At 58.4% G+C, this 16,538-nt stretch overlaps 1 protein-coding gene across 1 annotated transcript; it reads right to left on the bottom strand.

The window, feature by feature from the left end:
• Positions 1-4,543: 4,543 nt before the first annotated feature.
• On the bottom strand, positions 4,544-12,396 carry SLC37A2 (solute carrier family 37 member 2; the record flags this gene model as incomplete). Its single annotated transcript, XM_082009921.1, has 18 exons — positions 4,544-4,586; positions 4,863-4,927; positions 5,255-5,352; positions 5,473-5,551; positions 6,047-6,120; positions 6,416-6,464; positions 7,346-7,431; positions 7,948-8,010; positions 8,089-8,179; positions 8,351-8,533; positions 8,773-8,810; positions 9,204-9,370; positions 9,465-9,541; positions 9,966-10,101; positions 10,313-10,391; positions 10,755-10,842; positions 10,938-11,019; positions 12,338-12,396. The coding sequence occupies 18 exons, from the start codon at positions 12,394-12,396 to the stop codon at positions 4,544-4,546; spliced, it is 1,557 nt and encodes a 518-aa protein (XP_081866047.1).
• Positions 12,397-16,538: the final 4,142 nt, after the last annotated feature.

The raw sequence follows: 16,538 nt of genomic DNA, 5'->3' as shown, positions 1-16,538 counted from the left end.
CGAGCTCCATCCTCATCCTTCTTTGCCACCCTTGGCAGGGAGGCACAACCGGCTGGATGAACTCAACCCCGGCTCTCTCCCTTTATTTATTTATTCTGGGCAATTCTGCTCCTCCCCGCACAGGGGCTTTCCAGACGGTTCCTGTTTATTTTTGGGAAAGGAAAGGAAAGACCACGTCAAGGAATCGGTATGAGCCAGAGCTGCTTTCCAAGCAGCCCCAAATGGTGACTTTTTTGCTGCTGTCCCCCACCCAAACCTTCAGCTCCTGGGGGATAACCTCTCACTAGCACATCCGCCTCTGTCTAGCACCCTGATTTGTTTTTGTTTTTTTTTTTTTGCAATTAATTAAGCTGGAGGGCATGCTTGTCTTAAATCCCGACCTCTCAGTCACTGGTGAAGGTGTTAGGAGCTCAGAAGATGTTATAGCCAAGGAGCCTTGCTCCAGCCCAGCTTTCCCCCAAAACAGCGAGCAAATGATCCCAGCTTTCCTCCTGCGGGGTGGGAGCGCCGGGGTCTCCATGTCCCGAGGAGCCAGCCCTGTGCAGGCGAAAAATCCTGCTAAATCCCAGCAAGAGAAACCCGCGGTGCCAAAAGGGATGTTTGCACAAGATATCGCACGCACCAGGAGGAGGGTGGCCAAACTGCTTTCGGGTCAGGTGGGAAAACAGCCCTTTCCCCTGCTAAATTCCCTGCCTGGCTCATTAGAAACAAGCAGGGGTGCTCCCGCACTGGGATGCCGGGACCCAGCGGTAAGCGGAGCCGGAGCAGGGATGGAGGAAGAGCAAGTCTGCAGGAGAAACTCCTCTCCTTCCTTTAAGGTCCTTGAATGACGGCAATTCCTCACACCTCGTGCTGCGCTCTGCCGGCACTTAATTACCCTCGCTGGTAAAAGCTGGCCTCTTATTTCCACCTTGACTTTGCTGACTTCAGCTTCCCTGCTGTCGAATCCCGCTTTGCCTTTGGCTGCTAATTAAAAAGCCCTTCAGCGTTCGCCGGCTGCTCCTTGCATAGGTAATTACGGACCGTGCCCCAGCCACCTCTTCACCTTCACAGCAGCCCGGCGAAGCGACGGCGTTCCTCCAAAATACGTGCAACCGCTTCCCGGGCTGCCTCCTGGCAAAGCTCAGCCGAAACGGTGTCGCCGCGGTGGGGGCCGTGATGTCACCTATAGGAAAACGCTCTGCGTTTACCAAGCGGGCCCCTAACAAGCTGGTTTTTCCCACCCCCAGGACAGCAGCAGGAGCGTGTTCGCGCTCTCCGGACGCACGCAGCCCCCTCGCCGCAACGCTGCGCCGCAGGGGCTCGTGGCAGGGAGAAAAGCAGCGACTCCTTCTCTGCCGGAGGAGGGACGAGACGAGGTGAGTTGCAGACTTCTCCCGGAGGAGCTCGGCTCGATTTAAACAGTCCTTTGGGAGATCCACCCCCCCGCCTTCCCAGCCACCCCTCAATCTCCAAAATCTCGGCAAGATCTGGGGTTTTCTTTGGCATTTGGCTCCTTTTTTTTTTTTTTTTTTTAAAGTTTAAAACTGCCATGGGCCGTCTGCCCTTTCTCCTCGCTCCTGGCAGCGCTGACAAGGCTGCTCAGACTTTCCAAACATGAGCAGGACGTGGCGCAGGCCTAAGTTTGTCCCAGAAAAACTATTAGCAGCAGAAAGAACAGGCAGGAGGTTGGGGGGAAAAAAAGGAAGAAAGAAAAAAAATTAACTTGCTTTTGCAATAAGCCCCTGTGTGTGTCAGGGCTTGTGGGATTTTCTTGCTTGAAAATGTATTTCAAGTTCCCCCATCCTCCTCCACAGGTTGGATGGCAATTAAGCAAAGCGAAAGCCCGGTCACATGTGCACCAAAATGACCGTTCTCAGCCTGGAGCGTGGGGCAGGGTGGCACATCTGCTGGCATCGTTGACCCTTCTGCTGCCGGAGGCCACGTTTGCCAGGAGCCACGCGGCTGGGGGATGCCGTAGCATCAGCCCTTTGTCACTGCTGAGGACAGATCCTGGCATGATGCCTCTCCCTATGGCTCCACTGGGGTTTGCCCTGGGGGGGCGGTTATTTTCCTGGGGAAAAAGGGCATCTGGGGATTTTGCTTTTCTCTGTCTGCCCCAACATTTTTCCTGCATTCTCCCCAAGGATCTGCAAGCAACCAGCAAATTTCCAAGCCCCGTCCAGCATCTCCAGCCAGCGTGGAGGGGAGCGGAGGCCATCGCCGTCCAGCCACTTCAGGGCTGCCGTGCTCCGAGCTGCCCGTCGCCCCTGTGCCGCTCCACCGCCTTGCAGGGGTTTACAGGGAGCCGAGCCAACTGGCCAGCAGGTTTCCTTCTTTTTTTTCCCTTTTTTTTTCTTCCCCTTTTTTTCCCCTTCACTGATGTCAGGCCCAGATGTTTTCTCCTCGGGTTAAGGCGCGAGGAGGTGATGTCAATTAGAGTTCAGATTCATACCGGGCATAAATGCAGCCCCTGGCACCCGGCGCTGCTCTCCCCTGGGCTGAGAGCCGGAGCCTGCCCGGGCACGGTCCCTTGATGGCGAGCAGGCTGGGAACGCACCCCATGGCTCGCGAATGCCCCGTGCGCCCCAGCTCCTCGCACGTCAGTGTCAGGGGCACCCCACAAGCACACAGCTGGCCACACAGCTGGCCTGCACCTCGATCGAGTGACACTGCTGGGGCCTCCCAGAGCCACCTCCGCCCGGGGAGCCCACGTGGCCGGCGGTGCCGGCTTAACCTCCCAGGGGCTCCCAGGCACCTGTCGCATGGCTCCTCCTAATTAGGAGGCATCTAACGAAGACCATCAGCCGCCCACGCTGGACTGAGAGGGCACAAGTGTGTGAGCAGCTGTTTGCCATGGTGCAGGGGCTGATGCATGGCTACAGGTCCCTCTTTTGGGGCTAACTGGTACAAATTAGGAATTGTAATAATCGGGGGAAAACGCTGTTTTGTTGGGGGTTTTTTGCAGTGGAATGAGGAGGAAAAACAGCTTAATTAGGGCTCAGTGAAAAGCCCGGGGATGTTCCCTACATAGAATAAGCGGTGCTTTGTCAGTGAGGCAGTGCCTCCAGCGATTTGACGCAGTCCTCCTAGTGCAAAACCCTGACACAGCGAGTGCCGGCACAGGGCAGGCTTGCGAAGGAGAGGCTGCGCCTGGGAAAACGCAAGCAGAGGGGCGCGATCGCCGCCCCCGAGCTCGATCAGCCCTGGCCAAGCCCTGCCAGGAAACGGCACCGAGTGGCAACACAGGTTTCGCACGTTTTTATTAATAAAACGGCCAACGGCGAAGAATCGGCCCAGAAAACCGGTCGGCCGGGGCCCTCGGACTGCTCCTCGCCGCTGCCTCCCTCCGAAGCAAACCCACGGTGGCGGTATGCGCCCGCGGGGCCGCGTCTGAGGCCGTGCCTCGGCTCTGCCAAGACGAGCGCGCTCCCGGCATGCCCCAGCCTCTCTCCTCCCGCCGGGCCTCTCGGCTCGGGGCGGCTCGCGGGGGGCACGTCAAAACTTCTGAAACCTGTGGGGAGAGAAGCGAGCGGCTGAGCGCGGTGGGCGCCGTTCGGCCGGCGGTGGGATCAACGGCGCGTGCCACGGTGCTGCCGGAGAGGTGGAAAGGGAAGATGGCTCTGCCAGGAAACCCCAGCCCCATCTGCACCGCGAGCCTGGAGGAGAAGCAGGCGCAAGCAGGAGATCCGGCCACCGTTTCATCTCCAGCCAAAGCTGAAACATCCCCCAAAAAAACCCCCCAGTGTTTGCACCTCCTCTCCACAAGCTGCTCCGGAGGCAACGCGCTCCCCAAAGCCCTCTAAGGCGTAGCAGCATTTACACAAACCGAGCCAGCTGCTTCCCCCAGCACAAAACAGCTGGATTTTGGTGCAAATGGGGATGGTGCCGGCCCAGCCAGGACAGTCCTCGCCCAGCCAGCCCCGGCACGGGCAAGCAGAGCCCGACAGCCCTCCACCGGCGGCTGGAGAAGGAGATTTGGGCCGCACTTACCGCAGCGCGAGGCCCAGACTATTGGTCTTTCACCTGCAAACACAAGACATAAAGGACCAAACGTTTTTGCAGGGGATCTGGGGTCTGGCACCCCCACCACCGGGACTGGCTGTGGCCCCTTCCCCCTTGGTGCTCAAGGGGGGCCCTGGTGGCAAGCGGAGATGGGCTAGTGCCGATTCGGAGATTATTCACACCCTCAACTGCAGCGATTTGGCAACGGCTTTGATTAGCGAGCCCAGAGTCTGTGTAATCAAGCTCATTAGCACAGGTAGGCAAGTCAGCCTTTAAATTTGATCATTTCAAGTGCATTAATCAATGTTTTGCTAATCGGGCATCTGGGCTGACGTCTTGTAAGTCAGCTGGAGACAAGGATGTGCTGCCCACCCACCCGCCGGCACTCTCGTCCCCAGCCATCGCAATTCGATCCCTTGATTCCCAAATCTTGATCTCAGCCCTTAAATTATCAGTGGACTGGCTGTTTCCAGGCTGAGCCTGACAAGCAAAACTTGAAATCGGGGCAAATCAGGCTTGCATTTGCATTTAATCCTCAAGTGGGGATACTCACACCGAGCTATTTCCCATCCAGCACTGACTCTGTTAGCTGCACACTAGAGCTACAAAGACACAAGGACGGCGTGTTTAGCACCGAGCGTTTCGCCAGGCACAGATGCTAAAAATCCCCCGGGTGCTGCCCTGGCTCAAGGTGGAATTGTCTCTTTGTGCCCACAGGAGCGAGATGTCGGGCAGACGGCCTCGCAAAGCCTGAGGTGATGCCCGTGTGGAGACGCAGCAGTGACAGCAAGGGATAACAAACGTCTTTCCGGAGCGGCACCGACGCCGTGTTTCGGCACCGCGGGACCGGAGGCTGCCCCGGGGCAGTACGTACATACCCTCTCTTCCTCGCCATGCAGCCGCACCACCCACGGACTTCTTTGACCACCACGCGAGCGAGGAGCTGCAAGAGGAAAGGTGGAGGATTGCCGCGGGACCGATGGTTCTGCAGCCACCAGCCTCGGCGTGAGCGTTTCCGTCGCCGGGAGATCGATTCTAAGGCTCTTCCTAGGGCAGATCGCATGAACTAAGACCATGTGTGAAGGAGGCCGCTGGGAAAAGCCAAGTGGATGGAGGCAAAGGTTTGGAGTCGATACAGGGCTTTGCAACTGGCGCTGTGCCCAGCTGTCTCCTGAGGACTGTTCCCGCCCTCCGCCGGCAAGCGGGCGGCTAAAACGGAGCCGTTGACTATCCAGGGTAGCGAAATGACTCCTGCCGAGGAGGGACCTACCAGGCAAGCCAAGACGTCAGCTGCTATCAACATGTAGAAGACGTTATTCCAGCCCGTGGGGGATATGAGCCCTGCGAGCAGCGGCCCCAGCGCGGCACCTGCGAGGGCGCACGAGGCACATTAGGAGATGCCGTGCGCAGGGGGGAGAGGGGTTCAGGACCCCCCACCAGCACAGCAGCGGGGGGAATGGGCGCTTGGCATCCCCCAGCTGTACGGACCTATGGATCCTGTGCCGTCAATGATGGCCGTGACAGTAGACAGGGCTTTGGCGTTTCCTTTGAGAGACTCGTGCGTTCCCTGTAGGGACGGAGGAGCAAAACATAAGGAGGAAAAGTCGGCTTTGGGGTCCACAGCTGGCAAGTCCTAGCGTGAGGCCGCTCACACCGCCGGCAGCAGTTTCCATGCATCGGACCAGCCATGGACAGGAGACTGTGCTTGGACACTGCCTGCAGCCAAACCACAGCAAAATCGTATCACCAACAGCAGGCAGCAATCGCAGGTGATTTCGCAGCAATTTTTCCCGTCGGGATTGTGTTTAGAGGGAGATGCAACAAGACCAAAGCAGAGTCGTGCAGCCAAGGTGAAAAAGCAACAGGAAAAAAAAGCCATGTTTAAGGGAGGGTGCGGACCGCAGCACAAGGTGTGACAGCCCTGCCCTTGTCTGCTGGGCTTCAGAGGCGTTGGAAAACAAAGCTAAAATGCAAAAACCCCGGCAAACATCCCTCCTGGAAAGAGGGAGCGGCCTTTGGGTGTGCAAGGGCAGCGTGGCAGGGTCTGAGGCGCGCCTCTTACCAAATCTGCCGAAACCGCTGTCGTGATGAGAGCATAGGGCCCGTTAACCAGAGCGCCGCAGATGATCAGCATCGCTAGGAGGAACGAGATGGCCACGGAGGTACCCGGGAAGAGATTAAATCTTTAAGTGCAGGGAGCAGCAGGACCTTGGGACCATGATCCCTGGCCCGTGCGCAGACATCGCTGTCCCGCGCATCTTTCTCCTGCACATCTCCGTTTTCCCCCGGAGATCCCACTCAGCAGGCAGTGAACGCTCATCCAGCACCACCCTCCCCCAAACCCTGGACCGGGGCCCTGGCTCAAGCGGAGAAATAAAGGCAGGTGAGTCCGCAGCATCTCCCATTGCCCCTTCGGCGAGGAGCTCCTTACCTATGGATGTGCCGATGCCGTTCTGGCCGACATGGTTATACAGGAACAGCTGGAAAAGAGACATGAGAGGGACCAGTTGTGGCTATTCCAGCTGTTTTTCCAAGCATTTTTCTTGCAGCAGCACCCCAGGGACAGGACAGAGAAGGTGGGGACCGGAATTATTGCTGGCGCCAAGCTTCACAGAGCCCTGCCTTTATGCAGCGCTTGAAGGAGAGAGCACCAGCCCTTGGCTCCGCGTCCCGCCGTCTGCCTGCCGGATGAAATACCTGGCAGCTGGCGAACAGAGGTGCTGCTGCGATTTATGGCCCGGCGAGGCTCGCGCGCCTCCCCGACGGCTGAAGCCAGACGGTAATTTGCCCCGCCGGCACCATCGGGGGCCGCAGACGTGATGCGGCCTCTCCGCTTTTCAGCGCGCGCCAGCTTCTTCGGAGGGGAGAGGCTCGCAACCCAGAGCCAGCCAGGCTTGGGTTACAGCTAATTAACCACATTTTTGTGGCAGCAAAGCTAAACGAGCTCTGTGCAGGTGCTTGGGAAGGACGTCCCGGCCAAGCGCCAGCAGAGCATGAGGCCGTCGGCACGGGGGCTTTGGGGATGCGAAGCAAAGAGACGAAAGCTGGACCGGCTCGGTGGGACCCCCAGGGCTTTAAAACAGAGCGGGGTTATGGCAGGAGGGAGTCAAAAAACACCCCTAAAGGTTGTTGGGGGGTTTTTTTAGCTCTCGAGGACTATATGATCCCCACCCAGCCCCCAGGTCTGGACGTCCATCCCAGGAACATCTGGGCACATGGATCCATCCCAGCTCTCATCTCAGCTGAGCACGGGACCAGCTCGTCCTCGGGCGCTTGGGAAGAGGAAGGCAGCCGTGACTCAAAGGAGCCAGAGGAGAGGAAACTCTCATGACTGGGTTTTTTCCCCCGCGTGACGACGCACCATGGGAGCAGCGATGACCAGCATCACGCAGCACGTGGTGGCTCTTCCTCCGGTGTAGTCGGAAATGAGGCCAGCGAAGATCCCCCCTGCAAGAAGGAGTTGCAGGTGTCGGTCACACTGCCACAGCAGCAAAGCTTCGCCCTCGGCTTAGCCCAAAATCCAATGGGATGCCGTACTGTGATGCTCTTTCATCCCCCAACTTTTGAGCAAGATGCCCCCAAGGTTAAATATAATAACATCAGAGTGAAGAGCTTTGGTTTATCCACACCGCTTTCTCCCTGCAGCTGGTTTCCCTACACCTGCACGGAGTTCTGGTCCCTTCCATGCTTGCAAAATGTATTATTTACCTAAGAAAAAGGAGAGCCTGAGCAAGCAAGACACAAGGAAAGGTGTTGTGATGGTCACCTGGATGGCAAAATAAAAGCGAGGGGCATTTGCTGCCTGCTGAGTGCTACGGATGCTGAATAAACCTCGCTACGGTGCTCCGGGGAAAGAGATGGTGTTACCAGCAAAGCACTCCTATGGACGTGACTTTCCATCAAGGCCAGGAGTGTCCCCAAACCACCCCTGATCCACCCCCTCTGTCTGCGTGCATGACGAACCTAAAATGCCCCCGACGTCAAAGAGGGTCGACAGGTCCCCTGCTTCCTTGGCACCGAAATGAGCTGCGAGGGAGAGGAGAGGGGTGAGGAGATGCTCCCCATGCCAGGCTTGCTCCTGCCTCACCATCCCCAAAAACTCACCAACGTTCACGATGTAGAGGGGCAGCCAGTAGAGGAAGGTGTAGCTCACCAGCTTGGCAAAGAGCAGGCAAAGGGAGAACTCCACCACGCCCTGGGTGGAGAGGAGAAGACATCAGAGGAGCCTCCTTCTCTCCGCCTGCTCCAGATGGTGCTTTTTCCCCCAGTTTTCTGCCCGGTGGGCACCCCGTTGATGGGGTGAGCTGCCCTGACTTTGCTCTTTCCTCCATCCCCATCACATTGCAATGGGCACCCCGCGACTCACAGGTATCCGGAGCGCCCCGAGGAAGCTGATGGCTTCAGGCTCCTCAGCTGGCTCCTTGGGGCTGTCGGAGCGATCCGCGCTGCTCTGGCCCGAGATGCTCAGTGGCCCCTCGTTGGAGGTGACTGCTTCGGGATCCTTTTCGTTGGAGGTCACCCCTCCAGCGTCCCCCTCATCAGAGGCCATCTAAAAGCAAGCCGAAAGCAGGAGATGTGGTTCTCATTGCTGCAAGGGGCTGAAACATCAGATTCGCTGCCAGGACGTGACCCGGAGGATGCTCACACCGGAGTAACAACGAGCATCCTCTGTGATAACTGAACATTGCTCTAATTTCTGAGGTTATGATTTGACACCCTGGTTGTTTTGCTGTAAACCAAGTGACCACCCAGCCCAGGACAAGCCTGTTGGGAATCGATTCCACTCACATGATGCAGAGGCGGACTGCAGCCGACATCCTCGGGATCTGCAGGGACAAAGGAGATCCCGTGAGAGCCTGGACCAGCCCTGCTCCCCTGCTCTCTCTCTGGCACCTCTCACGCCGCAGGGGAGAAACGCAGGGCTAGGACCCCCCCAGGGCTGGGCTGCATCTCTGGGTACCCACTTCCTGGCAGCGAAAAACCCCAGTAAAATCCCAAAGGGTTTCCCAAATGTTTCCTAGAAAGGCAGGCTGAGAGGAGCGAGCAGCACAGGGGCTGAGCCTGCCTGGATGACCCCAGGTGGTCCCCGTGGTGGTCGGGTCCACAGCCACAAGCTGGAAATAAGTATTTGGGGTTGCCAAAAATGCTTGGAGTCAGGTAAGGTGAAAAATCTCGGTGTTATGCCCGTCATCTGCTGCGCCCCAGATCGCGCCACTCACACTCCACGAGGAAGAAGAAGCAGATGATGCCCACGGCGGCGATGATGATGCCAGGCACGATGAAGGACAGGCCCCAGGTGGAGGAAACCCAGACGCCGGCAATGAGCGACCCCAAGATGTTGCCGACAGAGGTGTGCGAGTTCCAGATGCCCATGATCAAACCTCTCCTGGTGAGGACAGAGCCGGGGTTGGTATCGCCGGGGCGGATGCCGGTGCCAACAGGGGTAAGGATGAGGAGGGAGATGCTGGAGAAACACTCACTTTCCTTTCCCAAACCAGTTCCCAACGCACGCCACGACGGAGGGCCAGCCGGTCGTCTGCACCAGCCCGTTGCAGACCTGGCAAGAGATACGCAGCACCTGGTGAGCGCTGACTTGATCCATGGCGCGCAGCCCCTGCGCCGTTTTGGGTAGCCAGGCTCAAAAATAGTCACCCCCATCCCAAAGCTGTCAAGAAAACACTCAATTTGGGGTTTTTTTTTAATCCACCGGGGCAATCCCAGAGCCATTTGCATCGTTCCCGTGGCTAAATTGGGAGCGGCTGGTGTTGCCAAACCAGCCGCCCGCCCTGCTCGGTGAGAGGGGTGTGCCTGGTGGTTTCGGTGCCCACGCCACACATGACCGGGTTTTGCGAGGAGTGGAAATGCTCTGCGTTCTCCCGCTCAGAAACTGGGCCACCCCAACCCCCGAAAGCCACCAAAAAACTGGGATGAGGCCGCGGCAGCAAAAGCCAGAGCCTGGGCATCCTCCGTCGCAGACGCACCTGCACGATGATGAAGTACCAGAGGACGTGGATGTCCCAGAAGTAGCCGAGGCCAAAGAGCGCGGTGAAGACCCCGCTCAGCACCATCCCCCCTGACAGGTAGTAGCGCAGGGGGAGGCGCTCCCCGAAAATGCCACTGCGGAGCGAGGGAAGAGCACAGACAGGAGCTGTCACGGGTGATGCCGCCGATGGGCGTTATCGCACTGAGCTGCTGCCCGAACCCTGAGCAGGTTCTGGCACCCGGCTGCTTTCCCATTAGCACAACCCCAGCCCGGTGGAAACCAGTTTCCTGGCGGACTGGTGCAAACTGGTGTGCGGAGGGACAGGGGTGCGAAGGACCTGGGTACCTGATAAACATCCCGATGGCGTAGGCCACCAGGAAGGCATTATCCAGCGCCCCGAAAAGCTCCTTGTAGTTGTCTCCATCTGGAAAAGAAATATTGGGGCCACATCAGCCTGGCCCCCATCCTGTTTTCTCTCCCCGTGGCCACGGGCCGTGTCCTCGTCCCCCCAAAACCCTCCTCCCTGGGGTGGGGGCTCTCGGAGCGTGGCCAGGTGCCCATTGCCGTTGGGACCCGGTCCCATCCCAGCCCCGATTTCACCACCCGCTGCTGCCCTTTGGCCCAGGGGCACAGGGCAGAGGCATGCTGCTTAATTACCTCCGGGTGCCTAATGAGCAGCTGGTCGCCTGCCAAAACCTCTGGCCACAACCGGGCTTAGGGCACAGGGGGAAGCCTATCTCGGCTGCCGTGAGGGCAGGTTTTGGGGTGTCGGGGGGCTCGGCCTTACCGAAGGGTGCCCAGCTGCACCACGAGCTGCTGTTGGAATCGTTGTGAGGGTTGGGGCCCAAAGCCGAGCAATTGGGGTGCAGCTGGCTCTGCAGGGAAGAGAAGGGGCGAAAACAGGGTGCTCGGGGACCCCCCTGCCCCCACGGCCCCTCTGCCCTGCAGCTGGGGCAAGGCTGGAGCTCACCTTGACGATGCTGATGGGTTTTCGGGAGAGGTGGTAGCTGGTGTAGCAGAGGAAGGTCAGCACCAGGGTCAGCCCCCGATACCTGTGGGATAAAGCGAGCGGAGAGGTCGGGGCTGGTGGGACAAGGACGGGGACAGGGACGGGTGGCTCTGGCACCGTCCCAGCCGGCAAAGCCCAGCCCGGCGCGGACGTCTCTGGCAGCTCCTGCCTTGGCGTTAGCCATGCTCTCCTTCACCCATTTGCCTCCAAAACTCATGCTTTTTGAAGAAAAAATCGGGTAAGGGGGATGACAGCCACCACCGGGCCAGGTTGAAGCCGCTGGGGATGTGGATGCGCCCGTGGGATGTACGCGCGTGGCTCTGGCGCTATTTAACCTGTGGGGTCTTAGAAACACAGGGAAAAGGGGAAAAACGGGGTCGCTTCTGCTCGTTTCCCTGACAAAATCCCCCCTCGGCACCAAACGGGGACAATTCTGCCGGGTGGGTGAGCCGAACGGGCACAGCGAGCGGGCAGGGAGGTGACCAGCCCCCCAAAAATAGCCAAGGACGCGGCTCGGAAAGATCAGCTGAGGTTGTCGTGGGGGCTTCCCCCTCCTCGAGCCGCCGTCCCGGCAAACTGCGGGGTGAGCAAGCACCTTCCCAGCGTCACGGGTGGAAATGGGGCACAAGATCACGGCTGATTCACCCTCACTCCTGGCGTTAAAGATGAGCTGGAAAAAAAAAAAGCCGGGGCAGGGGGGGATGCCCCGAGCAACACCCGCTGCGGCTCCTCCACTGCGCCCCGAGTCGGTCCTTTGTGCTTGGATTAAATGCAGGAAAACAGGGAAATAGGGAAAAAATGTGGTTTAGGCTCGGGGACAGGGATGCTGCTCCCAGCAAAGCTGAGGGATGAGGCCTGGAGCATCCCAAACGGGACCCAGCACCCTCTGGCGCGGGGTGAGCACCTCCAAGGGCCCCATCCTGCACTTGGGGGGGTGCGGAGGGTTTTAGGGCAGCGCAGAGGATGCGAGCGGTCAGGGGCGGCTCCGGCACCGAGGGATGTCACGGGGTTGCTCCAAGTTTAGGAGAAGACAAAAAAGAAGACAAAAAAAAAAACACACCACCAAAAAAAGGCTTTTTTTGCAGTTCTCTCTGCTCTTCACAGTTTCACTTCTTCATGAAGCCGCCGCAGCTGCAGCCCGGGGCCGCTCTCCGCGCGGGGCGCCGCGGCTGCCGAATCCCCCCTTCCCACCCCGAAACGACCCCGCACCTCCCTACCCGCCCCCAAAACCGCCGCCGAGGGGCTGCGGGGCCGACCCGCGGGGGGCGGTCAGGAAGGGGAAGGGGAGCTGCACCCGCGCTGCCCGCCCCGCGGTGTGTGTCCGTGCCCCCCCGCCCCGGGCGCGCCCCCGCCCCGCTCACCGGCGGTCCCGCGGGAGGGCGCGGAGCAGGCGGACGCCGGGGGCGAGCGCTGCCCTCATGGCGGGCGGCGGCGCTGCGCGTGAGCGGGTCCCCCCCCGCCGCGGCTTTTCAGCGCCCCGCGGGGCCGCCACGCCCCGCCCACGGGCCCCGCCCACGGCCCCGCCCACGGGCCCCGCCCACGGGCCCCGCCCCGCCCCGAGGTGCGAGGCCGGGGCTGCCGCGTCGGTCCCGGCTCGGAGGGGCGAGAAGCGGGGTCGGGCATCGGGAGCGGGGGGCGGCGAAGGTCCCGGGGGCACTCGCCGGCGGCCGGGCCCCGCCGCATGGCACCGAGGTTTCCCCCAAACGCCGTTTCGCCCAGGGGAAAATGCCGGGGTTCACTTTTCCACTCAGCTCCCCGTCACCCCCCGAGAGGGCTCCGGCACCCCGGGCCCGGCCAAGCCCCCCAGCCCGGCCCTTGGGTTGATCCACGGGGACACTCAATGCTCCTCTCCCACCAGCTTGATGGCAGGAGAAAGCCCCCCGCCCCCCCGGGGCCCCTTTCACGCCGCCGGGCTGGAGCCGGGCAAGGGGCAGAGCACGAGGCCGAGGAGCGGCCAGGGCCTTATTTCACCACCCTTCCCTCGAACGACGCCCCGAACCGGCCCCCGCGGAGAGGGGGAAACGTGGGGCCGTGGGGCGCGAGCAATGGCCTGGGGAACCTGCCAAGGAAGCTCTTGTCCCCAGCTGCCCCGGCATGAAGCCCTGCCCGGAAATCAGTTAAAAAACACATTTGCAGCTTTAGCCCTTTGCTTCCCCGGCCCAGGCACATGCAAAAACCTCCCTGGCCAGATCCTGCCCTTCACAAACGCACCACAACACCCCTTATTAGATCTGCGGCATCTTCCCCTGACGCAAATGGCGGTTAATAAATAGCACTGGCCACCACGAATAAGTCAGTGAATGATTCTCCTGGGGGAGCAGGGAACGGAGGAGCATCCCCGGCCACGGCTCGGCACCTCCGTGCTACCTCTGGACCGGGGTCGCAGGTTTGCTTCACGCCCGGCGGGATGGCAATGGGGAAATCAGCGGGTGGGGAGCAGGGAAGCAGCGCCCAGCACCCTCGGCCGCCCATCCTTCCTGCCACGGTTAATATTGGAGAGGTGCTGGCAAGCAGTCAATATTAACGACGGGTTATGGTGCAACCTCCATCCAGGAACGCATTACCCCACCGGTGTCATTTTTGGTAAAAAGGATCTTGCTCCAGCAACCCCTGTTGAGGGGCTGCGCGCACCTGGAGACTAAATAGATTTTCCTAGGAAAAAGCTCCTTTCCAGAGCAAAATAGAGGCTGGGAGAAAGCAAGTCGGGTACCAAGCTCGGTGGATGTTACTGGAGGACAGGTCCTCACCCGGAAGAAGGCAAAGGGGCAATAAATACCTGGCTCTGGACCGTGACCCGAGAGGCAGGGGCTGGCAGGAGCCCTAGAGAAATGGGGAGAAGGGAGGGGGAAGGAAGAGGTTAGGAACCCTCCCCATTCCTAGCCCAAAGAGATATTCTCATTTCTCCTCATTTCTCACTCCAAATGAGACAGACAACATTTGCAAGCAGTTTATTCCACAGTCCAACACAGAAATTCAAGGGCCTGCCTCTAAACCAGCCCCGCAGGGCAACCGGCTCCTCCACACCAACCACTGTCCCGTGCTCCCGGGCCAGCTGGCCACACACACAGAGCAAAATGGGAGAGGTGCAGCTTAAACCCCAGCCCAAGGAGAAGGACAGCAAAGGCGCCGTCCTGCCAGCTGGAGCAGGTAGGACAGGGCACAGCCCTGCTCTCTACTTACAACTGTCACCAAAATGCCGGGAGGCAGGAGACACACGGCTGCCCTCATCACAGATGCTTCCCTGAGCGAACGCAGAGCGTGGCCAGGTCTCGGAGCGGCAGCATCGCCGAGGGTCTCCTGTCTGTGGGCTCGCAGGACAAGATGACGGACTGCAGAGCGTGGCTGTAGGCTGAGCGGGAAACGGACACAGAAGCAGCGTTAAGAGACAAGAGTTTCACTTACGGCCCAAAACTGGGCTTGGCGTCGGACTTCTACAGTAAAGCAGAGAGCGAAGAACTGATTCTTAAGATAAATCAACATGTCTGTAGTTTTCCATGTGCTTGTCTGTACGCTCTGTACACTCACAATTACAAAGCAGTACACGACGCAAAACAGAAAAGCTGAAGATTTTTATAAAGCCCCAAGTTCTCCATTTTTTTTTTCCCCCCTAGATGATGACTCCCACTTGCTCAGCCAGGTGTTTTGCCAAGCTGCACTCAAGATCAGAGCACTCTCCGTCAGCTAACAAAGACAATTTCTACCATCTTCGTGCATCCTCCCTACAGAAGATTCCGCGTTTAAGGCAAAGGGGGTTTTCCATGCCTGTAATGAGCCTGTTTCACAGTGTTTTCCTTACGGTTCTTGCCCTGTCAACACAGGTCTGTGTTACAGCAGCATTATTTAATGCATTACAAAGGCTGGTGCTTTGCTGAGGACGCCACTAAGCTCCCTGAAGGGACAAAGGCAGAGGTCAGGTTAGAAACAAGCAGCAGAGCACCTGACTTGCCCTCTCTGGAGTATATTTGTAGGAGCACAGGGGCCCAACACCACAGAAACGTCTAGCCAGGTTTGACTTCTCCCTGTATAATCAGGGATCCAGGTCTGAGCACCTTTTCTGCAAAAGCAGGAGCTCCTACCTTGGTGGTTTCTGTAGAAGACACAGTTGTTGGCACAGGTATCCGGGTGGGAGTCCCAGAAATCGGACCCACAGGAGCACAGTGGGGGCAAGTCGATGTTATACAGTTGTATCTTTTCCCTCATCTGAGCCCGTAGAGCTTCGATGTACCTGCAAGGGATAAAACATTCACCTTTGCCAGTAACACCCGGCTCCGCACGAGGAGAGAGGATCTGGCCATACCTCACGTACTCCTTATTTCGCTGCTGTTTGTCCTTAACCTTCTTCTCTCTCCTCTCCTCCAGCTGAAGCTGGGCCAGGGTTTCACAGGCTCCCTCTCCCAGGGCGGGTTCTGGCTGGCCGGCCATCTTCTGCATCCTCTGCTCTTCCGCCCGGCGCTGGTTCTCCTTCTTGCTCTTAATCCTGCAGGCACGCACACACGCTTAGAGAAGGAGCTTCCCCATCGCAACCTCCATTCCCCACCGGCCCTGGGCTGGGAGATCAGGGCAAGCAGACCTAGATGCTGCTGCTGCCGTTGCCCAAACTACGCATGGCAGGGGAAAGTGCCCCTGCATTAGTTGTGGCATTGACTTTCCAACAGTTTTAAAGATAAAATGGTCAAAAATGCTTTCTGAGCCTCCTTTCTTTCCCCCATATGGAAATACCAGCCTATGAATGCTCTCTTGCCCTTGACCTCCTCCCACCTGCTAGTTTTCTCACCATCATGGCCTTCTCCTTCCAGCTCCCTCCCGCATCACATGCACATGGGCTCCCGTTAAGAAGTGCCACCTGCGGTTCCCCAAAAGAGCCGCTCTGCTGTCCTTCCGAAACCAAGAGCAGTGCCTGAGCTCTTTTAGATCCTCCAGAAAGGAGCAGCAGCTCAGCCTCCCCGCTCTGATTTCTTCTGATCGTGGGGCAGCTTAGCTCCTACGACAGGGAGCACAACAGGGATGTAGAAGGGTGCTCGGTGCAGCAGAGAAGCTCCAAGAATCTCACCCCTACTCCAAAATAGGCTTTAAGAGGCATTTTTAACCAAATCTTCTTCTGTTTCCTCAATCTCCCTTGCACCTACACGGCACTCGGTGGAATGTGGGTTGTGTAAGTCACACCAAATGCAAAGCACGTTCCCTTGAGAAACGGCGATTACGAAGCACAAAGACTTTAAACTGAAGCATCTGCCATTTTATTCCCACTGATGAGTACCAAATGCAGTAACATGTTACAAGCTGATCACTGCCAAAGGGCATTAAAAAAATAAAACAAAATAAAAAAAAAAAAAAATCAAGGCTGGGTAGAAGCCAGGGGGAGAAAGCGTAACTGAACGAGACATTTTGGATGTTACTTCATTTGGGGGGGGCAAATCTTTACATCCAGAAGTGCTGATGCCAAACGTCTCTAGTCAAGTTATAAACTCCAAAATGTCTTTTAAATGAAGTGGTAATAGAGCCTTAGCTACCCCACCATAAATCTTCTGCTATAGAAACTAAGACCAAGGCCAACTTAAGGCT

This window comes from Phaethon aethereus (genome assembly GCF_964289735.1).
Source record: "Phaethon aethereus genome assembly, chromosome: 23".
NCBI lineage: Eukaryota > Metazoa > Chordata > Aves > Phaethontiformes > Phaethontidae > Phaethon > Phaethon aethereus.
The sequence above is the reverse complement of the archived record's forward strand: the minus strand, read 5'-3'. Positions and strand labels throughout refer to the sequence as shown.